The sequence below is a fragment of the Odontesthes bonariensis genome, chromosome 22, assembly GCF_027942865.1.
Source record: "Odontesthes bonariensis isolate fOdoBon6 chromosome 22, fOdoBon6.hap1, whole genome shotgun sequence".
In the NCBI taxonomy this organism is placed as follows: domain Eukaryota; kingdom Metazoa; phylum Chordata; class Actinopteri; order Atheriniformes; family Atherinopsidae; genus Odontesthes; species Odontesthes bonariensis.
The window spans coordinates 29,933,003-29,958,692 of record NC_134527.1 but is presented as its reverse complement, the minus strand read 5'-3'; the positions used below and the strand labels follow the sequence as shown (position 1 = coordinate 29,958,692).

Genomic DNA, 25,690 nt, shown 5'->3' with positions numbered 1-25,690 from the left:
AGGTTAAAGTTGTGACAGCACAGTTAGAAAAAGACTGATCAAGTGTGGCTTGTTTGGAAGGGCTGCAGGAGAAAGCCTCTTCTCTCTAAAAAGAACATGGCAGCACAGCTTAGGTTTGCAAAGCTGCATCTGAACAAACCACAAGACTTCTGGAACAATGTCCTTTGGACAGAGCAGACCAAAGTGGAGAAGTTTGCTCATAATGCACAGCAGCACGTTTGGAGGAAACCAAACACAGCATATCAGCACAAACACCTCACACCAGCTGTCAAGCACGGTGGTGGAGGGCTGATGATCTGGGCTTTTTCTGCAGCCACAGGACCTGGGCACCTTGCAGTTGCTGAGTCCACCATGAACTCCTCTGGATACCAAAGTGTTCTAGAGTCAGATGTGAGGCTGTCTGTCCGACAGCTGAAGCTGGGCTGAAACTGGCTTATCAACAGGACAATGATCCCAAACACAGCAGGAGATCTACAGCAGAATGTGTGAAAAAGAAAAGAATCAAGGTGTTGCAATGGTCCAGTCAGAGTCCAGACCTCAGACCTTCAGAGAGCTGTGCAGAAACCAATGCTGCAGACCTCAATGAGCTGAAGCAGCGCTGGAAAGAAGAGTGGGCCAAGATTCCTCCTCAACCATGAGAGAGACTGATAACGTCCCACAGGAAACCATTACTTCAACTTTCTGCTGCTAAAGGTGCTTCTAGATAGATAGGGGTTCACTTAGTTTTACATGTATTTACTGAAGTACTATGAATTGAGTTTTTTCATCCAATTCTGTGGTTATTATGTCATTATTTTAGATTTTAGGGTAACTTTTTGCTGCTCACCCTTTATTTACCAGCATTGGTCACCTATCAGCTCCATATTTTATACTCGAAGCGTAATTATGTAATAAATCATAATGAAGTGCAATTTAGGTTCTTACTTCTTTTGTTTGTGACACAGAGAAGATAAATGATACAGAAACGATAAAAATCAGTGTGTCAGAGCCTCTTCTTTACTAGATCCTCTGACAACACCTCTACTGTTCTAAGTATAAAGCTAACTCAGTGAAATGCTGATTACACATGGACGTATCTCTATGAATAGTCCGTTAATGACATATAATCATTTACGTCTTCGGGACTTCTTTTATCTGCTATACTCTGAAGTTGGAGAAGCAGCAGAAATTGCTCTGTGTTCATGACATTTCAGATGGTTTCAAAGCAGAGGTCAAATTCTTGCTTGTGTAAAAGAATGCAGAGGTTCTTATTTCTTTTCACTTTTACTGTGTAAAGCATATTTTATGTATCATCACCTGTCTGATGAAGACGTGGAAAGCAGGGGCTCTGCTTCTTTTGGCGTATACTCTGGTCCGACTCATTTATCTTGGTTCATAATTTCAGCTGCAGCCAACAATGGATGCAGCATTCTGAACTGATCCTTTTTTAAGGTGTGACCACCCCATGAAATACAGTTTTCAGCACCACAGCGACGCCTCATCTCACGTTACCTTTAATAGATTTAATTCCAATCACTTTGCGCAGTGTATAGAGCTGAAATTACACGTTTTTAACAGATTGGTCACCCATCTGTCTTATTTTCTGACTGATTTGTCACGTTGTCTTAAACTACTGATTTATCCTTTATTCTTACTGAGGAAAAGGGACCAAATACACAATCTTAAAGTTATTCAATTACTTTCTTTTTTTCAAAAAGCCACGTTTATGTAACTAGAAAGAAATCCATTGCAGTGATTGCGAAACTAAACTATTTGTGGATGATCTGTGTGGTTTTGTTTATCCTCATTAAACCATATGAGACCTTATGATTCATGTTTCAAAACTATCAGATTTTCAACAGGTTAGAACTTATGTAACGGCTGCTCTCACTGGAATAAATTAACCTTTTTTTGTTTGAATTTTGTTTTTCAGAACAGTGACTTCCTGTTAAGTTAATAAGTTAAAACTTTGATAAGTTTAGTTTGAACTGACACATTAACAGGTCGGTAACCTATTTAATGTTGCAGCTTGTTGATTTGGTGCAAGTAAAAAGTTCTATTTAGTTTCTCTTCATGTTGCTCTTCTCAAAGACAGCAACCAGTAGTTTTAGATGAAAGAATAAAAGGTAAAAGTCGTCCCTCTTCCATGAAGTCAGTATTATCGTATCTCAATGCCGCCATCTTGTGTTTACAACACACACAACACTGGCTCGGTGAACAGTAGATTAAACTTATTTCAATTTTGAGTCTGTATGAAAACATCGACTGGGTGTGAGTGAATTTTGTTATGATGTTTGCATTTAAAACCAGTCTTAACATATTGTAAAATCCACAACAGTGTCAGGATTTTTTAGCTCTTCTGTATGTATGCTGAAACTAAATGCTTCTTTTATCATTGTTAAAACACTACAAAAGACATTTATAAAAGGTGCCTTCATGCCATAATACCCTTGAATTGTGTTTTTTTTTCTCTCTCTCTCTGTAAATTGCAGTTTGGATGAGTTGGGAGTACAACTGTTTGACCTGGTGTAAAGAGATTTATTGTGTTTAAAATTGATTGTTTTCTTCGCCTTATGGTTGCTCCTGAATAAATTTAAGGAAAAAAATCACTGGTTCAAACACGGCATCAAATTACAGGAGATACTATTCTAACTAAAGATGCTTTTTCATTATTTAGACTTAACTGGATAGCTTGGAATTAGTCCTGTCTTTTATTTGTAATATTCCAAGATTTTATGTGCTACAAAGACACTCAAACAGTATGACTAATTTCATAACATTTTGTCTTATTTAGGCACCCGTGGCTCAGCTATTAGACTGCTCAGCTCTACATTACCCCTGATATGTTCATTGGTGTGTGATTGTGGAGAACAGGCACTGCATACTGAATATAGAGCACATATATGTATATCCATCCATCGTCTTCTGCTCATCCAAGGTCGGGTCGTGGACGCAGCATGTTCAGGAGGGAAACCCAGACATTTCTCTTTGGAAGAGCTGACTTTCTTCCCAGCTGCTTCACACTCGTGTGAACAAACACAACCACATCGTCTGCAGGAGGCAGAGATGTAACCCTGAGCTTCCCAAACCAGACGCCCTCTGCTCCCCGACTTCACCTCCAGGTCCTGTCCATGAAAACCACACACAGGATCGGTGGCATGAGGCAGCCCTGGAGGAGTCCAACACGCACCGTAAAATTTTGTGCCTAAATGGACACAGCTCTTAATTTGGTTATTCCGGCAGCACCTCCCACAGAATCCCTCAGGGAACAGGGTTTTAAGTCTTTTCCATGTCCATACATATAGACTGGACGGTCAGACTCCCATGATGCCCTCAGTAAGTGCGAGGGTAAAGGTCTGTACCACTGTGAGAACCACAGTGGTGTGATCCCCCTGTAGCTGGAGCACTCTCTGGTTCAGTGAATATACATGTATGAATATATAATAAGGAAAGGATAAGGAAATAAGGAAAAGGAAATAGAAAAGGCTGTCTGAGTTAGAGTATGAATGGGTGAATGATTAACACATGCAAGGCTTTGTAGATCCTAGACGAGGTTCAAAATGTGCTATATGAGGCTGATTTCACTACTTCTTCTTTTGCCTTTTCACAGCAGATAGTTTTTCTTCTTTTTCCCATTATGGATGATGTGTTTCTGTGGTTCTGGTTCCTTTTTAACTCCTTATGTGGATGTGGGGCTTTGCTTTTTGTTGCCCTGTGCATGTTTTGGTTGCCAATCAAACTTATTCTTGTGTGTGACCTCTGCATTAGACATAAACTTTTGAATTCTGGACTAAAATCCATCCCCGGTTCTGTATCTGTGTCACAGTCCTTAGGAATGGTTACAGTACATCAGCAGTGGCTAAAATATTAGACTAATCAAATAAATGTACATATTCATTGTAATTAATTAAAATAATCTTAAGAAAAGCTGATTTAAGATAATACTATGCAATCATACCAACTGTAAAGCTGCAAAGAAATTCCTTTTTTATTCATTTGGGGGCTTTTTAGCAATTCTTTGCCCCGAGTCCTCTGAGATTATCCGGCCGTGGGAATATCCTGGACTAAAATGTATTTTATCAAAACAGAAGCATTAACACTGAAACACATGAATAATTAACTATCAAGTAAATAAAGTGTTTAAGTCTCAGTAAACTTTTTTTTTAAACTTTATTAACAATTATATACATAACAAAACTGTTTAGCCAGGGGGAGAAAAAAAATATAATATAGTAATTATAGTAATTATAAAATATATAAAAGTATAAATGTACAAAGAGTATAGAAACATCATGCATCAAAAAATGCATCACTGTAAAGAAAAACATATTTATTAAATAAAACTTTTTCCAAAATCAAGTTTGTTTTTAAAGCCTTAGGCATTTCTATTAGATATAGTTCTTTAAAAAAAAAAAAAAGTGTAAAATTTGGTTTGCTGTCAGTCCATTTCCTTTTGTGGATACGAAATTTACCTAAAAATAAAACAAGTTCTACAAAGAAAATGAAATCCTTTTCCATTTGGTTATTTTCAAAGTAAAGAAAAATGTCATTTTCGTGCAAATGTACTGAATGTCCACTTTTCTTTTCAATAACATTTTGTACATTCAACCAAAAGATTTGACAATGACAGTGAAAAAATTAATGTGCAATAGATTCATCATACAAGCCACAGAAATAACAAGAGTATTCAATATCAAGAAGTCTCAGTAAACTGGACCGTGCAAACTGCACGAGGCTGCGCAGGCGCAGTTCCCTCCAACTCGTTTCGTTTTCACCCCAAACTGAAAGTGAACTTTGGAGCGCGTGCCTGTTTGGTGCTGACAGCTCTTACATCGATGAAAACAACAAAAAAGAAAAACTACTTCCCATTTGAACACACTGGACGCAGTCTTTGGGGGAAGGTGAGTTTTTGTACCTCCCTGTTTTCCTCTAATTCTGGGTCATTCTTGGCGTAATGGCGGGTGAGGTCAGTTTATTGTGGATAGTTTTGCTTTCGGGTTTGAGGCTGGTTATTACTTGTTTAAAGAGGGAAACCTACATGGGAATTTAGTTTTATGAGGAATCTGTTTGTTCTCAGCGATGCTGCAGAATGATTTGTGCACATTGTCTCACGATCCACCTGCTGGGGGGGGGGGAAGACTTCTGTCTATGCACTGGTTTTATGACGTCACATTGAAGCCATGCACCTTGAGTTTTCGGAGCTGAAACAATAATTGCTTGTCCGTGGTTAATCAGCAGGTTCACCGTTCAACAGTCTGCGTTTGAGATGTTTTAGCAACACTTCCGGTTACTGTGTCTGTTACTTTCTTCCCTGCGTGAGGGTTCACGTTAAAGCTCACAGTGGCAGAGGTCCTGATCACCTCCTGTCGTCATGACTTTAAATCCCCGCAGAGATGGCCAGTTCTCGCAATGACAGTTCCCGGATGAGAGAAATCCTCAACCATGAAGACCCCCAAAACAAGGAAAAACCCAAGAGTGAAAAACCGTGCTGCAGCAAAGACAGCTCAGGCGCTTCTTGGTCCTCCTCCCCCTCTGGACCTGGTGGTTCTGAGGATGGAAGAGGGGCAGAGGCCCGGCAGCGAGAGGAGGGCGTCTGTCAGCTGAACGACTTGAAGAGGTCTCCACAGGGGGAATCCAAGCTGGGACAGCTGAACTGCAGCCGACTACACACAGTCCTCATAGATGTGAGTCTTTACAACCTTTTCTCTGCCTCGAGTTCTGAAAAGTGCTCTCACTGAAGCGCTGTACTGAACAAAAATAAACGGATTGATGGGTCACGCTGCTATTTAAATGATAACCTGTGAAGGACCTGCATTTAAAACCTTATGTGTCCTCAGCAAAATCAACATCAAGCCTCTAAAGTTTATGCATTTCTTCCTGGACGTTCTTGTTTTACTGATATATGATCAAACATGACATAATCTGGTGATGAAAAATGTCCAATAAGGAAAAAAAGGACAAAAACGTGACCTAATCTTTTTTTTTCTGCAGCATGTTGATAGCACTGACCTCCACATCAGCAGATACTATTAAAAATCAGTAAAAATCGGGGAGGTCTGTGGCGTAATGGGTACAGCAGATGCCCCATGTACAGAGGCTATAGTCCTCGCTGCAGCTGGCCGCGGTTCGAATCCCGCATCGGACGGCTCTTTGCTGCGTATTATTCCCCCTCTCTCTGCCCCCTGCTTCCTGTCACTCTCCACTGTCCTATACAATAAAGGCATAAAAAAAATAATAATAAAAAAATCAGTAAAAATGTTCTGCTTTATAATATCTGTCTGAAATATGACTCCGTTTGTCTTCCAGGTGGATGCTTTCAACTGTGGGAAAGCACTTATTCCTCGGGAAGCGAGAGACTTGTGGGACAGTAACTTTGTGAAGATGCCATGTTCACCATATAGCACTGCTCCCAAACCACAGGTGAGAGATGAAAGAAAGCTCATTAATACAGAGTTATACACCACCTGGATTAACAGATTATCTGTTTGGTGGTAAGGGATGAATTTCAGTACTGTAATCGTCACTTTTTTAACTTCTCTCATGCCATACTGAAGCTTTTCTGATTGTGATCCACAATGTTTAAGCAGCAGAAAATGGAGGGATGGATGGTGTGCTATGTCTTTTGTTTGTTTGCCTCATTTGGGTCCTTAAAGGGGGCTGTGGTGTAGTGCTGGGTGGTATACCGGTTCACACTGAATACCGGTTTATAATTTCATTATGATATGGATTTTTAATATACCGCCATACCGGTGTATTTGATTACACAACGGGGGGAACGCTGCGTCGCGCGACATTGTTTGACACGGGACCCTTTTCAGTGTTGCGCTTCTAAATACGCAGGTTTACCGTCTATTTTTAACGCTTTTCAAAAAATACTCGTATTCGTTAAGCTGCATTTCCTTTCCCTGCTCTCCCTCCGTCTCTGTCAGTCATGCGTCTCTCTCGCATAGCCTACTCACACACTCACACACACACACACACACACACACACAGCCCCTCCCCTCCGTGCACACCGCGTGTGTCTCCATCAGCTGTTCTCAGTCTGTAGAAAATGCTGTGAACACCTAATTATGCATGAAAAAAAAATACCGTGATATACCGTGAAACCGTGATACCATGAAAAAATACCGTGATGTGTATTTTTGGTCATACCGCCCAGCACTACTGTGGTGGTCAGCGCTATCGCCTCACAGCGAGAAGGTTTCTGCACTGCGGCTTCCTCCAACCGTCCAAAAACATTTATGTCAGGTGAACTGGGGATTCAAAAGGACACAATCAGTCTTTCTTTTTCCTGATTCTCGAAGAGGCCTTTTGGATGAGAGGTGCTGTTTGAAAAATGAGTCAAGCTGCTCTTATGGGTTTAGGATTACCGAGGCCGGGGTGACTGATATAAGAGGCAGGGTACCACCCTGGACGGGTCGCCATCCATCACAGGTCCGCACAGAAACAAACATACAGTCATTTTTAGCTGAGTGAGCAAAACCAGGGAGCTTAAAAACAGATGAGACTGATGAGGCAAGTGAGCGATCAAACAACAGGTAGAGTGGAGGAGACCAATGCAACTGAGGACTTCTGGGGCTGATGACAAGATCTAAACACAGAGGACCGAATACAGGGATAAAGTACAGACAAAATACCAACCGAGAACACAGAACAGAGGATAAATCAATCATACGGCGCATTTCCACTAGCTCGGCACGGCTCGGTTTGGTTGCGTTTCCATTACAACCGAGTATCACTTCGTGCCTCCTCGACGTGGGCGGGGTCGTCGTAACACGGCTGCGCGACCAGAACAACAACAATAACAAACGAGGAGGATAGCATGGAGGACATGGTTGGTCGTGTTGCTGCTCACCCTGTGGCTTTTTGTCGCACAGAAGGCAAGAGAAGAGAGCCAGAGAAGACTCCTGGCCGCCAGGCCAATCAGTGGAAGGCAGTCGGCTGACGTCACGTTTTAGTAACGCTTCGGCCCGCTTGGAACCAGGGCTGAGGTGATACGGAAAATCTACCCGGTTGCAGGTACGGCGTGCTAGTGGAAACACGCAATAGCGCGCCGAGCCGAAGCAAGCTAGTGGAAAAGCACCATAAGAAATAGATAAACCAGAGAGAAAAGAAGAAATCCAAAGCACACTTATGGTGTGCACACTCCAATTTGTCCTGGGTCTGCCCCGTCGGACATGTCCAGGTCACCGCAGATACTTTAACTCATCCAGCTGAAGCAATAACAGTCCAGAGCACCACTTTTAATGAAAACAGGAAGTAAAGTCGACTCAGAAGAAGAACATTTCAGAAACCCAGATACAAAAAGAAACCAAAGGCTGGAACGGTTCTTCCACATGTAAAAAGTAACACCAAATATCTTCAGTGACCTGCCAAACAGTGCCGTGTGCACAGGGATGTCAGGGAGAAATGTGACCATGAGGCCTCAGATGAGTCCAGATGAGCCAACGGGATCAGCGCTGACAATCTTCCAACGTGTAAAGAAAGGAATCAGAAATTAAAAGTGATTTCTTTTACAGTTTTTTAAATTAAACGGAACCCAGCAGGTGCCGAGATGGAAGCTGATCTCCAAAGAGCTGGGAGCTCTGGCCGGTAAGAAGACAGCGAGCGTCAGTGATGTGGCGGTACGTGTGCACGATTACTGCTCAGTTAGCAGAGAACAGAGAGGACCCATCCCAAACCTTTTCACTGTTTCCTGTCACCAGAAAGCCATTATCAAATACAACCCCAGATACGAAGGTCAGTGGTCCTTTGAAGCCCTCTCCAGATTTGTACAGGTCAGTGTTTGGCTTTTAATCACGCAATTCTCAGTTCTGTCAATATTTAAAGCCCCTGACGATGTTTGTGTTGTCATTCCAGATTATCCCAGAACCAGAAAACTACTTCGGCACACTGTTTCCAAAGATCGCTGCTTTGGCCCTAAAGCTGCCTGAGCAAGTAAAGAAGGTATCACTGGAGGCGACGCAAAGTATTCAGTTCACTCGTGAAAACAATCGTTTCAGATGCTGCACAAAGACTACTGAAAGAGAAGCTTTATTCCTCTGCCGCCTCATACAAGCATCCATAATGGCAACATTTAACATAAAATCTTTCACTCTTCCCCTCTTTTATCTTAAATTGTTCAGGTCTGGCTTTAAAGGGACAGTTCGCCTCTTTTGACATGAAGCTGTATGACATCCCATATTAGCAACATCATTTCTGAACATTTTCTTACCCCCTGCTGCGTCCTGTGAGCCGAGTTCCAGCTGAGTTTTGGCGTTGACGAAGGTAGTCCGGCTAGTTGGCTGGGGTCCCGAAAATAAAGCGTCTTGCTTCTCAAAACAATATGCGTTCAAAAGAGTAATACATTCGCATTACAAAATGGTCCCTCCAGAAAAAGTCAGACCTCACAATCGCTTGGCGCTATTTTCTCTCCCTTCGTATCACTGCCTGCTGACAGCCGCGCCTGTTACGGTGTTTGCTGCTCGGAAGCAGGGGACTGCTCGGTCTACACAGCAGGCAGTGATACGAAGGGAGAGAAAATAGCGCCAAGAGATTGTGAGGTCTGACTTTTTCTGGAGAACGATTTTGTGATGCAAATGTATTACTCTTTTGAACGCATATTGTTTTGAGAAGCAAACGCTTTATTTTTCTGGCCCCAGCCAACTAGCCGGACTACCTTCGTCAACGCCAAAACTCAGCTGGAACTCTGCTCACAGGACGCAGCAGGGGGTAAGAAAATGTTCAGAAATGATGTTGCTAATATGGGATGTCATACAGCTTCATGTCAAAAGAGGCGAACTGTCCCTTTAAGGTAACTTCTTGAAAGGACTTTGGCCTACATTTATGTTTGGGATGTTGTTGCAACCTAAGCGTGACACAGTTCCACTCATGGCTCATTTCTTGTATCTGTTGCTGCATTCATTCTGCTCAGGGGCTGTTAACTCAGATTTGCTCCCTGACCCGACCAGTTAATATAAGAACCACTTTGTCTCAACACATCTTGCTGTATTTTGCACCTCAGCATCATGTTCATCCATAGAAATTGAACAGTATTATGTGTACGGCTGATTTAATAGTCAGAAAAGCTAATAAACATTTTGTTGCTGCTACTGTCACCACTTGGTGTGTGTGGGCAGCGTCGGATGTTCAGGTCAGAGCTGGTGAGGCTGCTCAGACTCTGAAACTGAAGACATTTTACAGGGTCACCAACAGAAGAAGACATCAGCCAAAGAGCTGGCACTGAACTAAGGAAAACATGGCGAATATGTGATGAGGGAGGCTGTAACAAACAGGGATCAGCTGTGGCAATCTTAACTGAAGAGTGAAGATGGGGAATAATCGTACAAGATAAGAAAAGTAAACCAAAAGACAAAAGCTGCAGCAAACATACTGACTAACTCAATTCCACATTTCTAATTCAACCTTGCCCACTTGTAGCACCTGAAGTCAGTGCCTTTTTGTCATTTCGTACCATCTTGTTTGTAAACTTTGGTCTCAAGGCCTCGGTATGCTACTCCGTCGCTATCTGTCAATCCGACTCCGTGGTCACGCAGAGGATATTCAACCTTTCGAAGTTCTCCGTCGGGCTGTCGGATACGCAAGGCAGTTCACTTCCCGATCAGTAGGCGTCGCTACGCTAGACGACCCAATCTTGCGACGTCTATGGTGAAAGTCGTTGGTTTATTGTTCACCTTCCAGCTCCGGTCCACTCCTCAGTGAACGATGGCGACCGAGAGAGAAAGATTTGCTCCATTTTTTTAAAATGTTGACCGGCACACAGTACCTTCAAAAATGGCGGTGTTGTTGTTGTGACAGGAAGGAGCTAAACCGGAAAAGTGATTCAGGAAATGATGCTGTTAGTCGACCAATCACACCCTTGCGGTCTCCCTCTCCTCGACGGATAGATAGATAGGAATGTTGGCCGATGCACGCAAGCGACGGAGAGCGTCTCCGGGAGGGTCGAGGGCTCTCCGTAGACGACCATAAATCAGCCTTCAGACACAACCGCTGATATTAGTTTTGTCCCCTGTGGGCTTCTGTTGTAACCTGAGATTCTCCATTGATGAAAACAGACAGACATGAATGTCATTGACACGCTCAAAGCCTCAGATACAACCTGCTTCCTCAGTGTTCTTGATCCTCAAGTGCAGCAGTCGACCCAACTGAAAGGAAACACATTTCATCATGTTATGATGTTTGTTGAATAGATGAAAGATTAAGAATCTTGTATCCTGTTTTGATTTTTCACCAAACTTTGATTTGATTTGATTGATTTGCTGCCTGATGAGATGATTTGTCGTCCTGACGTGAGACGTTCTGACTGATGATGGTGTGTTTGTGTGTGCTCAGCCCATCCCGCTGCTTCATAAGGAACAAAGTGCATCCATCACGCTGTCGCAGGTTCAGATCTCCTGCCTCCTCGCCAACGCTTTCTTCTGCACCTTCCCTCATCGGAACACCTCCAGCCCCAAAGCAGAGTACCACAACTACCCGTCCATTAACTTCAGCAGGTCAGGAGAGGCAGCACGAACATGCCGCGTCCACGCTGCGCGCCCGGTGACTTAACCGTCTCATTCTGCACACAGTCTGTTTGGAGCGTGGTCCGACCGGAAGAAGGAGAAGCTGAGAGCCATCATGCATTACTTTAAGGCGGTGACGGACGAGAGTAAGTGGAACCCAGCTCTCGGGCCCGTGTTGTGTTTCCTTATCACAAGAATACTGTGACTGTTTGTTGATGTCTCTGCAGAAACCGAACCGCATGGACTGGTGACGTTCCAAAGGCATTACATCAGGGACGCAGACATGCCCAAGTGGGAAAGGTAAGAACTTTGGTTTTCTCTTAGATTTCATTTAATAACTTCACATGCAAACATCAGACAGTTATGGTCAAAGGCTTTTATGAAAGAAGACTCATTTGTTCTTACTTATCACTGAAACATTGGGCTGTTTTTTTCCTGTTCGGCAGCCAGAAAGAAAACAGCACAGAGGTGGTTTCTCTTCTATCAGCGTTCATCTTCTTCTTTACTAAAATAACTGGATTCTGGATATCATTGCGCTGTGTATCGAACGCACTCATGCGCACCCGCTGCACCTTGGATAACTCCTGCACAAATGCACATGCTGTTTATTGCAACATAAAGTGCTTAGATTTCCCCCTTTCTGTCATATCAGACGTCTGCAGCTAAGCTTCTATTAAACGTTCCCCCTGGGTGCACTTAGAGCTGGTGAAAGCTGCTGCTACGCTCTTTGTGTGTGTTATGAACTTTAAAACATGTTTAAAACATCCTTACATGTTTTTTAGGGGGGTTTATGAATCCTGTTGAATTAAACTTGTTGCTCTTTTAGTTATGTCTTTCAGCCGGAAGCAAAATATCTTCGTGTGGACTTTTCTTAAGCTTTCTGCTTCATATTTGACCAACATTTTGCATTTTATGTTGCTAATTTGACTTGTGCTGCCTTCTTGGTGAGTCTTGTATGAAGATTAAGGGCCGCTTAGGTGGATTATTTCAAACTAAAAACTATTTCATTAATATATGACAATAAAATGTTTGCATTGAAAGGTTGCACTTCTGACTGTCTGTGTCTTAAGTCTGATCTAGTCTGCATTTCTTTTTGATAAGAGTAGTTTTCCCCTTATTTTTCTCACATTCTTATTGAAAGAACTGCTACAGAGGGATTTGGAGTCACTGAATCCTAAGCTCAGGTCTGTATGGGCCCTGGGCCCTCTCGCCTCGAACATCAGGCCTTCTGTCAGAAATCTGGGCGTTATTTTCGACAGTGCCTTCAAATTCAATAAACAGGTTAGTGCAGTGGTTAGGAAAAGCTTTTTCCATCTAAGAACCATAGCAAAGATCAAAGCATACCTGCCCCAGAGTGCTCTTGAGAGAACTATCCATGCCTTCATCTCTTCCCAACTGGACTACTGCAATGCCCTTTACACTGGCATCGGCAAATCCCAAATCCACCGTCTGCAGCTGGTTCAAAACTCTGCTGCCCGTCTCCTCACCCGCACTAAAAAACGTGAACACATCACCCCGGTCCTTGCATCACTCCACTGGCTCCCTATTCACTTCCGTATCAATTTCAAACTGCTACTCATAGTCCACAAATCCCTCCATGGCTTGGCCCCCTCATATCTGTCCGACCTCCTCCACCGTCACATCCCCCCTAGAGCACTTCGTTCAGCCGACCAACTACTTCTGGAAGTGCCTAGGTCCAGGCTAAAATCAAAAGGAGACAGAGCCTTTGCCATAGTGGCCCCCACTCTCTGGAACCGTCTCCCCCTCCACATCCGCGCAGCCAATTCGGTAGATAGTTTTAAATCCCTGATAAAAACCCACCTTTTTAAACTGGCCTTTAGTTAGGGTCCTCCCTTGTTTTTAAACACTTGTATAAAGTGTCCCCTGGTTGCCTTATTAAATGTTTTTTCTTTTCCTTTTTCATATTTTAAATCTCCACCAGTCACTGTTCTCTAGCTCTTTTTATCTATTATTTGATATTTTCTTTTGTTTCTTTTTCTTTTCCTCCATGCATTTTTTAGCTCTTTTTTTGACTGTAAAGCACTTTGGTGCGGCTCTGCCACTTGTAAATGTGCTATAAAAATAAACATTTACTTACTTACTTACTTACTTACTCAGAAGACAGATAACAATTTTAGGCTGACTTGTACTTTTTTACAAGTGTTTTTAATTCCTGTACTTTCATGCAGGTGCATCAATTAGAAAGTTTCTGTTAGTTTGAGCCATTAGTTATCTTGATTTTTTTTTTTTAATGCTTTTAAGACAAAGGATCATTCTTACATTTGCTTCTCCTCTGTTGTGTTTTGTTTCGATTCAGTTTGAAAATGGTCCTCACCATTATTTGATTTGTTTTCATCATAATTTCCACTGTTTAGCTGCAGTTTCTGTTTTTTTTTTTAGCTCGTTTTTGAACTACTCAAATTGTTCTAACGTGGCCATAAAATAAAAGACTGTAAACATGATGTGAAGACGTTCATCATGTAAAGGAACTTAATTTGTTTCTGCTGTAGCTGCAAGGAGAAGCTGCAGAAACTGCACGTCACGTCACGCGGCAGCATTGAGAGCGAAGGGACCGGCATGCTTCAGGTGAGAAGCGGCCGGCCGCACACCGCTGCGTTTCTTCCACATTTCTGTGGAGTGTTGACTGTGTGTCTGCGTGCAGGTGGACTTTGCTTCCAGCCGCGTAGGCGGAGGTGTTCTGGGTTCCGGTCTGGTTCAGGAGGAGATCCTGTTCCTCATGAATCCAGAGCTGATCGTGTCTCGCCTCTTCACTGAGAAACTCACGGATAACGAGTGTCTGATCATCACAGGTGGAAACGAGATCATTTAAAAGCAAATCAGAGAGAGGACAGTTGAGTTATGCTGTTAAAGCTGACACCTGCCAGTGTGCTGAAAGATTCATTCTGCTTTTAACACGAGAAACGTTTTCTCAAAACGTCGGTGGTGTACCCGCTTCCCGTCTCTCGCTGTCATTCTGCGCTTGTTTCTCATTAATACGAAAACATTTGTGCTTCACTTTGGTGATAAAAACGGCTTCCACAGTTAGTTTGTAACTGAAATCATTTCAACATCAGGTTAAAAGCAGGAAATATTAAATGAAGAACAAATAGAAAAAGGCCATAAAACATCAAATTAAGATAAAAAAATAAGGCTTAGTAAGAAACGAGGTTTCATTTTATTCTAAAATGAGATTTTATTGTAAACTTTGGACAAATCTGAATAATAATTCTGGAGACTTCTGAGTTAAATGATGACACGTCTTCATTAAAATGTGCAGGAATAGAATAAATAACAGCGATATTAAGGCTCGATAGAATTAGGGCTGAAAGATATATTTATTTTGAATTGATATGATATAATTCCTGCCCTTGCTTTGGGTTCTGGGGGATGGTGGGGACATTTTGAGATGGCAAAATTAATCGTATAATTAGGAAAAGTCCAAACTAAAAGATTGATCAAGAAAATAATGAAGATTTGAAGAGTTTGGACAGTCACTGATGTTCCAGAAGTATCAAACTGTTAAACTGGGTGAGATGTTTCTTTGTGATGTGAATAAACACAAATGAGGGTTATTTTGCTGGTAATCCCGAACACATCCCATCAGAGGTCCGTTTCACGTAGCAGGTTTAGTGAAAACTCTGAGTAGGTTAACCCTGAAATGAGGGAAACCCTGAGTTTTCCGTTTCACAAAGGGAGGTAACTTAACCTCTCGATCAGTTACCGTAGTAACAGACTTTCTGAACCTAACCTAGTCGGGACCAGGTTTTATTCAAGAAACCTTGAGTTTCTTTCTGTCTCCGCCCTCTTTCAGCCACACACGCCATTTGATTTCCTCATTCATTCAGTCAGCAGAGCGAGTTCTTCTACTTCTAGAAGTCCATTAGGCACAGTAGGAGGCAACTTTTTTCACCAACATGTCCTTTTGACAACGATCCCGTGGATGAAGGAGCAGCATATTCGTCGGAGATGGTTATCAGACCGCGCATAGATTTTTGCATTTACAGACAATTATCTTTTTGAGCGGCACCATCAGAATTTTGTTGGGACAAAAGAAAAAAAAGACATAAAAGACAAATAAATATTTGCATGAATAGGCTTAAAAAAAATATATATAGGTCTATTTTATTTTATAAAGGCACTCGTTTCTTGGGGGTGGATTCCCTCAGCCACTGGCCCTCCCGTTAGAGGTGGTGGTGCTGGGCACCACCACCTCTAACACCACCCGTTTTACAGGCATCTGCCTTCTTTCTGTTGGCTCTGTCTGTGTTAGTTTAAATAGGCTTAATTATTTAACAGAACATGATATAGATGAGAAGACATTTATGTGTGTGAAAACAGCATTATGTTGGGAATAAAATAACTGCACAGTCAAATAGCCACTTAATATTTATTTTACAGTGTAAAACATGATCAAAATGAGGTACCTCCATGCCGAGGTCTCACCTGTTTGAACAATGTTTTTATATTTCATCTTAAACTGCTGCAGAGTGCGCTTCTCCCCTGCTGGATTGCACCTAAATGAAATAAATGAATGGGCTACCATTCAAGCAGTTTCCCAGTAATATTATTGTGATTGCAAAGGACTACATTTAAACTTACACTTTTGCTGCTACAGCGGTGTTGCACTTATTTCTAAAAACGTGTTGAAACTCGCCGTATGAGCGCATTAAGATTTCCAATTCGAGGTTGGTGAAAAACATAGCCCCTCCTCTTCCCCGTTGCCATGGTGACTCATCGAATCGGGGCTCCATTGATGCTGGCTTTTTAAAGTTGTGGCGCACACGCTAAACTCAAGGTGAACTTACTCAGAGCTGATTAACCTCACTCAAATCAGCGTTTCTGGAACCGAAAACTCAGAGTTTTCTATCTCAGAGTAGATCAACTCAGAGATCAGGAATAGACTCAGAGTTGGTTGAACCTGCTTTGTGAAACGGACCCCAGATCTCTCCTCCTGTTTGTTGACTTACAAACCTTGACCATGAAACTGTGTGTTTTACTGCTCCTGTTCCTCAGGCTCGCAGCAGTTCAGCTGTTCCTTTGGTTTTAGCGACAGCTTTGAGTGGGGGGGGCCCCACGAAGACCGCCTTCAAAGGTCAGCGCAGGTTGTTTGTTTCAAAGCTGAAAGACGGTTTTTGTCAGCCAGTCTTCTGATTTGTTCTGATCTTTGTCAGAGATGAGTGGGGTCGGCTGCAGAGGAAGACCCTGGCCATCGACGCGCTGCACTTCAAACACAGAAAGGAGCAGTACAGCATGAGGACCATCACCCGGGAGCTGAACAAGGTGAGCTTAAACTGTCTGAGCCGGGGGGGCCGGGTGTGGAGGCCGGGTCATACCTCTGTTTTATGGTGAAGCTCACCAAGCCTGCAGGTGAGTTCTGGCTCACTGGTCCTGCTTAACCTTGTAGCACCCAAGCATATGAATAATCATTGAAAAAAATCATTTTGGCTCTTCTTGCATCTTTTTGGGTGGGAATAAACCAATATTTTTGGAATTTTTGGAATTGGGCTATTTTTAATCATTTTAGGCAATGTTGCATATTTGCAGCTGTGGGCTTTCCTGATTAATTTTGTTCACAAAACCAAGTCATTCTCTGCAGATCGTTTGGCAAAAAAGGTATAGTGAAAGCTCACCAGTAACTGCTGCTACCACAATAAAATGTATAATAGACCTTTATTGAACATTCTTAATACAAAGTGCGGAACGCAACCATCATAAACTTTCCATTCAACAACAAATCAAACAGATTTCACAGATCTTTGTTGTGAAAAAGTGAAGCACATATAAAATGCAAATAATGTAATGGAAATAAAAATGTAATGGAAATTAAAAATGTGCACATGAAGCTAATAAAAAAATGCAAAAAAATAATCATAATAATACAATTTGGAGACCTGGGGTCCGTTTCACAAAGCAGGTTCAACCAACTCTGAGTCTATTCCTGATCTCTGAGTTGATCTACTCTGAGATAGAAAACTCTGAGTTTTCGGTTCCAGAAACGCTGATTTGAGTGAGGTTAATCCACTCTGAGTAAGTTCACCTTGAGTTTAGCGCGTGCGCCACAACTTTAAAAAGCCAGCATCAATGGAGCCCCGATTCGACGAGTCACCATGGCAACGGGGAAGAGGAGGGGCTACGTTTTTCACCAACCTCGAATTGGAAATCTTAATGCGCTCATACGGCGAGTTTCAACACGTTTTTAGAAATAAGTGCAACACCGCTGTAGCAGCAAAAGTGTAAGTTTAAATGTAGTCCTTTGCAATCACAATAATATTACAGGGAAACTGCTTGAATGGTAGCCCATTCATTTATTTAATTTAGGTGCAATCCCGCGGGGGAGAAGCGCTCTTGGCAGCAGTTTAAGATGAAATATAAAAACATTGTTCAAACAGGTGAGACCTCGGCATGGAGGTACCTCATTTTGATCATGTTTTACACTGTAAAATAAATATTAAGTGGCTATTTGACTGTGCAGTTATTTTATTCCCAACATAATGCTGTTTTCACACACATAAACTATGTCTTCTCATCTATACCATCCATCCATCCATTATCTATACACCGCTGAATCCGTCAGTCGGGTCGCGGGGGGGGCTGGAGCCTATCCCAGCGGTAATGGGCAAGAGGCGGGGTACACCCTGGACAGGCCGCCAGTCCATCACAGGGCCACATAGAGACAAACGAGACAAACAACCACACACACTCACAGTCACTCCGAAGGACAATTTAGAGTCATCATCTATATCATGTTCTGTTAAATAATTAAGCCTATTTAAACTAACACAGACTTCTACTGAGCCAACAGAAAGAAGCCAGATGCCCGTAAAACGGGTGGTGCCCAGCACCGCCACCTCTAACGGGAGGGCAGTGGCTGAGGGAATCCCCAGAGGGAATCCACCCCCAAGACACGAGTGCCTTTATAAAATATAATAGGCCTTTATATGTCTTTGGTGCCGCTCAAAAAGATAATTATCTGTAAATGCAAAAATCTATGATAACCATCTCCGACGAATATTTAATTCTCTGCGCAATAATGCTGCTCCTTCATCCACGGGATCGTTGTCAAAAGGACATGTTGGTGAAAAAAGTCGTCTCCTACTGTGCCTGATGGACTTCTAGAAGTAGAAGAACTCGCTCTGCTGACTGAATGAATGAGGAAATCAAATGGCGTGTGTGGCTGAAAGAGGGCGGAGACAGAAAGAAACTCGAGGTTTCTTGAATAAAACCTGGTCCCGACCAGGTTAGGTTCATAGAGTCTGTTACTACGGTAACTGACCGTGAGGTTAAGTTACCTCTCTTTGTGAAACAGGCTAGAGTTACCCCTCTTTCTCGGGGTTGAGTTACCTCCCTTTGTGAAACGGAAAACTCAGGGTTTCCCTCATTTCAGGGTTAACCAACTCAGAGTTTTCACTAAACCTGCTACGTGAAACGGACCTCTGACCTCCCATTACTGCTGTGAAAGGTGGACAAAGCAGACCACACCAAACGAGAGCAGAACCAACTAGAACAGACCACCGCAAAGCAGAGTGTAATTCACTGAGCCAAGAAAATGATGCTGTGACAACTGTCGGCACATAAAATGTAATGTAAAAAAATATTAGACATGAATGTAAATAATGTATGTAAATTTAAAAAATCAAATAATGTAATGTAAATAAAAATATAATGTAAATAAATAATGTAAATAAATAAAAAGCTTGTTGCATATCTGCAACTGTGGGTGCTACAAGGTTAAAAACCAGCAAAGGTCCCGCTGGGATGATGTGATGCAGCAAGTTGTTGTGGCTGGTGTAGTACTTCCGTTTTGTGTTTGTGTGTCTCTGAAGGCGTACTGCGGCTTTAAAGAGCACCACGGGCATGAAGAGCCAGACATCGCCACAGGCAAATGGGGCTGTGGAGCCTTCAATGGAGACCCACAACTCAAAGGTGAACCCTGTCGCAGTGAGAACGGACATGTCACAATGTTCTTTGTTTCATTGTGTTGCTGATATTAAGCAGTGGTTGGCCCAAAGGTTTTCTTCATTTAAACCAGGGATGGGCAACTTCCATGATAAAGAGGGCCAACATTTTTTCAGCACTATCATTGGAGGGCCACATGACCACGCACTTCGAATAATTGGATATGAAAGACGCTACAAATGATTCTCAATAAGAACACATTTTATATGAATTTATATCTGTATGTTTATTGCACCAACATACAACTATTTTCTGCATATAAATGCATTTTAACACGTCCTTAATAAGCAACAAAGACAAAACATTTGCTTCAAAAAAGTGCAAAAAGGAATTTGAACTCCTTCATAACAAAGAACAAATCTGAAGAGGTTCTCTTCTTCCCATTTTGGCTGAAAAATGCGATTTTCTCGGTCGAGTTTTCTCTTTTTGCTGCTGCTAGTGGCCATGGCTCTTGACTTTCCTATTCGCTGTTGCAGAAAGCGGCCCGGGCCCCGCTATTGTTTGCGTATGGCGCGCCCTCTATCGGTCAACAGTATAATTACTTTTTTTTTTTTTTTTAATTATTAAATTAAAATGGGCCAGTTACCCATCCCTGATTTGAATGATGTCAGAACTGAACGCATTGTATTTGGGGATACTGTGACTTCAAAGCTTAGTTCAACTATCAGAAATCTGGGAGTGACCTTTGACCTTTGATCTGAGGTCGGACAAACAAATGAACAATGTCGTCAGGACTAGTTTTTTCCAGCTGCGTCTCCTGGCCAAAGTTAAAATGTTTTTAAGTCTTCATGACCTTGAGAAAGCCCTCCATGCCCTGATAAGTTCAAGGTAGGGGTGCGCGATCTGACGATATAAAATCGTGACTGGCGAGAAAGAGTGGAGAATCGCAGGCGATCTACCAAATTAGAGAAACCGTATAGATCGCCTTTGCCAATCAGCGCAATGATTTATTTATTTTTTTTAATGCTGGTTCCCGCCGATGCGGCCTTAACCTAACCGACCAATCATAGCGAACTGTGCGTCGTGACACTTTCTTACACGCCTCCATGTTGTGTTTGTAAAAACTTAGAAAACGCATGGACAGCCATGGCTGAAAGCCAAGCCGACGAGCTGGTGAAGAAGAGGAAATCCACCTCTGTAATTTGGGATTGGTTCGGGTTTTCTTCTACCCTAACCCACTGCTGCTGGTCCACATCAGGAATGGGAACGGCAGCAGCGGCACCATCCACAGCACATCCATAGCGGCGCACGGGAGAAACTCACGGCCAGCAGCAGCACTCTCGGGTCGGATGAGGAAACCGCTAGCTCGTAAGCTAACTACGGTGCAAGAGAAAAGGGATGCACCGCGACCGTGACAAACATTACACAGTTGAAAAGTATTCCTTTAGGGCGCTCTGGTGATGGCAGTGCGTGACTGTGGCTGCAGTAAATGAACATGCAGCGTAGCTCATCTGTTGCTAAATGGCATCATGAGGTGGAGTCAAGTCGTCATCAGTGGTTCGTTTTTCTATTTCCGGTTGCTTCACTCTCACTGTGTCAGATGTCATCAATTAGATCATTATTTTTCATCTTGAATTGGGTTACAGTTGAATTACAATGTGTTGAATGCCAAATTCTTTCTTTTACTCCTTAGCTCTTCTGTGGTTCAGCATGTCGACTTAACTCTACTGTAATTGGTCTTTTTTTTTTTTTGGATGGAAGATCGTGATAAAAAATCGAAATCGTGATTTTATGCAAAAAAATCGTGATACAACATTTTTTCCATATCGCCCACCCCTAGTTCAAGGTCAGACTGTTTTAATGCTCTTTATGTGGGCGTCTCCCAGTCTTCTCTCAGAACACTGCTGCCCGTCTTTTAACCAACACCAACAGACGTGTGCACATCACTCCTGTTCTTAACTCCCTCCATCGGCTTCCTGTCCTTTAGAGAACTGATTTTAAACTTTTAATGTTTGTTTTTAAAGCTCTTAACGGCCTCGCCCCATCGTATTTATCTGAGCTTTTAACAGTCCTGGTAGAGCTCCGAGGTCAACAGATCAGTTTCTGCTGGAAGTGCCCAGGTCAGAATACAAACCCTGGGGTGAGCGAGCCTTTTCCCAAAGCTGCCCCCAGGCTGTGGAATAAGCCCCCCGTCCAGCTGCCTCTTATTTCTGACCTGGGCCTCTTCACATCTGGGCTAAAAACCTACTTATTTAGGATGGCTTTAATACCCAGTAGTATGATGACACTTTTATCTTATTTTATCTTATTTGATTTTGTTGTATTTTATTGCTTTCACTGTTCTTTCATTGTTTTTATTTGTTTTTACTTCTTCTTCTCTTTATTTATTACCTGCTGTAAAGCACTTTGGTACACCGTAAGGATTGTCTGTAAAGGGCTGTAGGAATAAAGTACATTTACATGTCCTACAGGACAGTGAAGGCCCCTTTGGACTGTGCAGTGTTTGAATTTCTCAAACATTCCATTTTTGTGTACAAGATGTGATGAAATCTTTAGTCTTTAAACTTTGAGACTACTGATGACCGCTCAGGTGCCTTAGACGGGTAATGATGATGCTAACTGTTGACCCATGTCTCCTACCGACCACTCAGAATACAACTCAGGAGCAAAATTCAAACCAAACCAAACGGATTGCACTTAAATGAGTTGTACAAGCCATTTTGTTGCGGATTTCTTGGAAAACACACTGGAATTGGTATCAGGCAGCCTCGGCTCCATCCCTCACGTTTTGGTGTTTTACTGACTCTCCGTGTTTCTTGCCCAGCTGTGATCCAGCTGATGGCGGCAGCAAAGGCCCGCAGGGGTTTGGCCTACTTCACCTTTGAAGATGAAGGACTGAAGAAAGATCTGGAGCAGATCTACCACCTGCTGGTCACAGAGGGAGTCACAGTTGGTGAGTTTTTTTCAAGCTTTTGCTCAGTAATGTTTCACTGTTCAGGTCCCAAACTTTTCAGCTAATTTACTTTCTTGGTGAGTTCTTAAAAGCGTGTTAATGTGAAACTGAACATTAACATTGGGGCTGAATATAAGGAAAATGGAGAAAGTATCAATACCTGCCCGTTATATTCATGCAAAGGTAAAAAAAAAACTGTCCCTGAGATCCTCAGTTTGGAGCTCCAAGATGCCATAGATCATCTTAATTCTTCACATTCATGGTTATTGAGCTGTTTTGTTGGAAGCTTCCTAAATTTGTTTCAAACTAATGAAAAAACAGCAAACAAAATTCAGTCCGTGCAAAAAGAAAGTAAATAACATAAATAATAAACACGTTTCCACAGGCTGGGCTGGAAAAATAGAGCCTCAGAAGGCTTTAGTTCGATTCTGAGTAACTTGATTATTCATGTTGTTATTAACCTTTTCTTTCTTGTCTGATACAAATATTTATCCACCACAGCAAGTAACATTTGCTCTATTTCGTTTCTAACTGGCACCAAACTGCAGATAATTCAGCTGGAACATGTAGGAGAGATGTCCTTTCCCTTTTGTAACAATGCTTTTTCAAAATAATCCTTCACAGGCAAGCTGTACGAACGTCTGAACAACTACTGCGATGAACTACGGAAAAACCGAGGTTCACACGTGGAACTGTTCGATTTCATCAAAAGAAACGTCAGACAGTCCAAAAGTAATCTGTGAGGAGGCCTGTGCTCAGTTTGCACGTAAAGCTGAAGGAATGATTTAACAGACAAGAAGGATTATTAAACCTTTTCCATCCTGTTTTGTTTGATTGTCTATCTTCTGTCAGTGGCCAAGAACTGAAGGGAAATCCAGGGAATTGTTTGATTCTGAGTTTGTGCTGTGTACTCATCTGAAATCAGTCAGGGTTGCAGGCAAAGAGCTGAAGCCTCATTCACAGACCTTAATTTGGACTCAAACTCATAAAGCACTTTATTGGTAAAAGTCCAGTCTGCTGCGACATGTTGTTTTAAAGTTTAATATTTCTTCACCTTTAATGAAGGCAAGGGTAAAAGCAGGGAGGAAAAAAGCAGTGCAAGCAGATGTAATTGAAAACTTCTGAGTGAACAGGTGAGCGGGGGGGGTCAGGTTTGATGGAAGGACAGGAAGGAAGCGCGGGGCATATTTTTAATAGAGCTTAGCAACAACTTCCTCCAGTTAAACATCGGTACGTTTCCCTTTCCAGTCTGTGTTCACAGAGCTATCTCTAACATAATTATATGGCTTTAAACACAATAAAACATGTAAATCTGTGTTTTGTTTTAGTGTAGAATCACTAAATCACTATCATGTATTTGTAAAATTGTATTTTTTTCATTTCTGTTAATTACCTGAAGGAGCTCTCACTTTAAATTTGCTACTCGATGTTGTTGCCCTAATTATCTGGTGAACTAAGAACGCAGTCAGTTAAAAATAACTGTAAGAAACAAAAGATGGATGTTTAATGACAGCTGGGATTTTGTTTAGTTCTGGTTGTTTCGAATCTGATTTTAAAGCTTCAGCTGTGAGTAATCTTAAATGGTTTGAATATTCAACATTTGATGGAGTTAATGGGATAAAAAGGGAAATCCTTTTCGCTTGTATTTGAATGAATTTTCTCGGTATAAGTTCACACTACAGTGTTGAGTCATAGTGATGGAATGTTTTCTCTGCTGCTTTATTTTTTAGACAATAAAAAAAAGTGTTCAACAATTTTTATTTGTTTGAAACATTAAAACATGCAACACCATATGAAAATAAATACATCCTTCAATTCCAGAAGAATCTCTTCTTGTGTCTGTAAAACTCTACCATTGCTGGCAATTTTATTTCTATTAAAATGACAGAAGTTTAAAGTAATCTGCTATATTTGGCACAGATGGACGTTTATGTGGCAGGATGCTAAGTGAACAACAGACAGTACAGACTGGGAAGAATAAAGCTTTAAAAAAATGAATGGATATGTATGCCTGTGAAGTCTGAGGTAGCTGACTTCTCCCTGAAACATGAAGATAAAGAATTCAATAGGTTTCAAGTGGCTGATTTCATGAGATAAAAGTGCAGAAAGCTGTTCAGCCCGTTGGTTCAGACTGCCACAAAAATGGAACTCCTGCTAGTCTTTACTACAGTGCAAAACCACTCAGCTATCTTGTCAGTCTATGTAAAGTGATTAGTGAACTGTGTGTTTCACTCAGAGAGTCACCGTCACACTAAAGTTAAGAGACACTACTGTGCGTTTTCATTCAAATCAAGTTTAAAGGAGTACTTTGTCATTTCTCAGATGGTTAGCTAAGCTTAGTCTAAATCCATGTAAGGGGTTTAGCTATGCCAAAGTACCTCAAAAAGGTTCAGACTGTTTGTTAGCCTGGCTCTGACCTGAAAGCACAAAATAACCAAAAGCCCTAATATTTCTGCTCCTCACTTATATAAAGCCCTAAAAGATCAAGTTTTTTCTAGTTGCAAAGAGCGCACAAGCTAGCTGTTTCCACAAGTTTTTAGTGTTTGTGCAAAGCAAGGCTAACTGCTTAGCTTATTTTAGCTAGTGGGATTAAACCTCTTCCCCAAATTTTCCCTAAACATTAATCTATTCCTGATGAGAATATGAATTATTATCATAGGTATTACAACATTAAAAACAGCCTGCTAAAGATCAATGATGGAATTAGAATATTTGATTAGCAGTTGATTGCATAATGTGAAGTCAAAGAGTAAAACAGGTCGATATCAAACCTTCATTTTGTATGAATTCACACAATTAAAGTGAAATATTTGTATATTTTTTCATAAATAGCATCCATCACTGTGAACACAAGGTCTTCATTGTAACAGTGTATGTTTTTGTGCGTGTTGTCTAAAAATCAATGCAAAATGTTGGCAAAGAGTAGAGCTGGTTTCTGGGCCCTGTGGTTTGGCTGGCAGGTCAGATCCTCTGTTAAATGTTAGACTTCCCCTGAGAAAGCCTCCAGATCGAACGCTGTGTCGAGAACACGCTGCAGCTCCGTGAGGTGAGTCGGCTTGTTCCCGGTCGCTGGAGCTGCTGCAGGCTCACGGCCGGCATACCTGCAAACCAAAGCACACACAAAGAAGCTTTTAAGCTGTGTTTAAACTTCAGATGGAGGTGAAAAGCCTGTTAACTTTAACATTCACCACTTCACTGCAAAACACTCCAAAAAAGATTTTACATGCACATTGCACACAAGGCTTTCTTCTTTCTGTCAGATGGAGGTTTGTGTACTTTGGTCAAGAATGCATCATTAACATCGGCAGGATCTTCACAGTTAAAGGCTTAAATTTGTTGAAAATGGCAGCGCACATACTAA

General features: G+C 41.9%; 2 protein-coding genes across 3 annotated transcripts in view; one reads left to right on the top strand and one right to left on the bottom strand.

The window, feature by feature from the left end:
- Positions 1-4,742: 4,742 nt before the first annotated feature.
- Positions 4,743-24,087, top strand: pargl (poly (ADP-ribose) glycohydrolase, like). Its single transcript, XM_075456477.1, has 16 exons — positions 4,743-4,880; positions 5,371-5,663; positions 6,286-6,399; positions 8,499-8,603; positions 8,685-8,756; positions 8,839-8,925; positions 11,311-11,471; positions 11,547-11,626; positions 11,708-11,780; positions 13,991-14,066; positions 14,143-14,290; positions 16,494-16,572; positions 16,652-16,760; positions 19,304-19,403; positions 22,201-22,329; positions 22,954-24,087. Exons 2-16 carry the CDS (start codon positions 5,373-5,375, stop codon positions 23,070-23,072), a joined length of 1,743 nt encoding a protein of 580 aa, XP_075312592.1. The 5' UTR covers positions 4,743-4,880; positions 5,371-5,372; the 3' UTR covers positions 23,073-24,087.
- ogdhb (oxoglutarate dehydrogenase b) overlaps positions 24,060-25,690 on the bottom strand; it is a 31,816-nt gene continuing 30,185 nt past the window's right edge. Inside the window, exon 23 of one of the 2 annotated variants that reach the window (XM_075456474.1) lies at positions 24,060-25,430. In XM_075456474.1, coding sequence (XP_075312589.1) covers positions 25,310-25,430 — 121 coding nt within the window. In that variant the 3' untranslated portion in view covers positions 24,060-25,309. The remainder of the gene's footprint in view (positions 25,431-25,690) is intronic. The other variant, XM_075456475.1, reaches the window with a different exon arrangement.

What these genes read in the sequence shown, in the direction of transcription:
- pargl (XM_075456477.1), top strand. Translation starts at nt 5,373, where the DNA reads ATGGCCAGTTCTCGCAATGACAGTTCCCGGATGAGAGAAATCCTCAAC. An exon ending in CGAGCGTCAGTGATGTGGCG is followed by an intron (nt 8,604 to 8,684) that starts GTACGTGTGCAC and finishes TCCTGTCACCAG; the next exon opens with AAAGCCATTATCAAATACAA. An exon ending in TAAGGCGGTGACGGACGAGA is followed by an intron (nt 11,627 to 11,707) that starts GTAAGTGGAACC and finishes ATGTCTCTGCAG; the next exon opens with AAACCGAACCGCATGGACTG.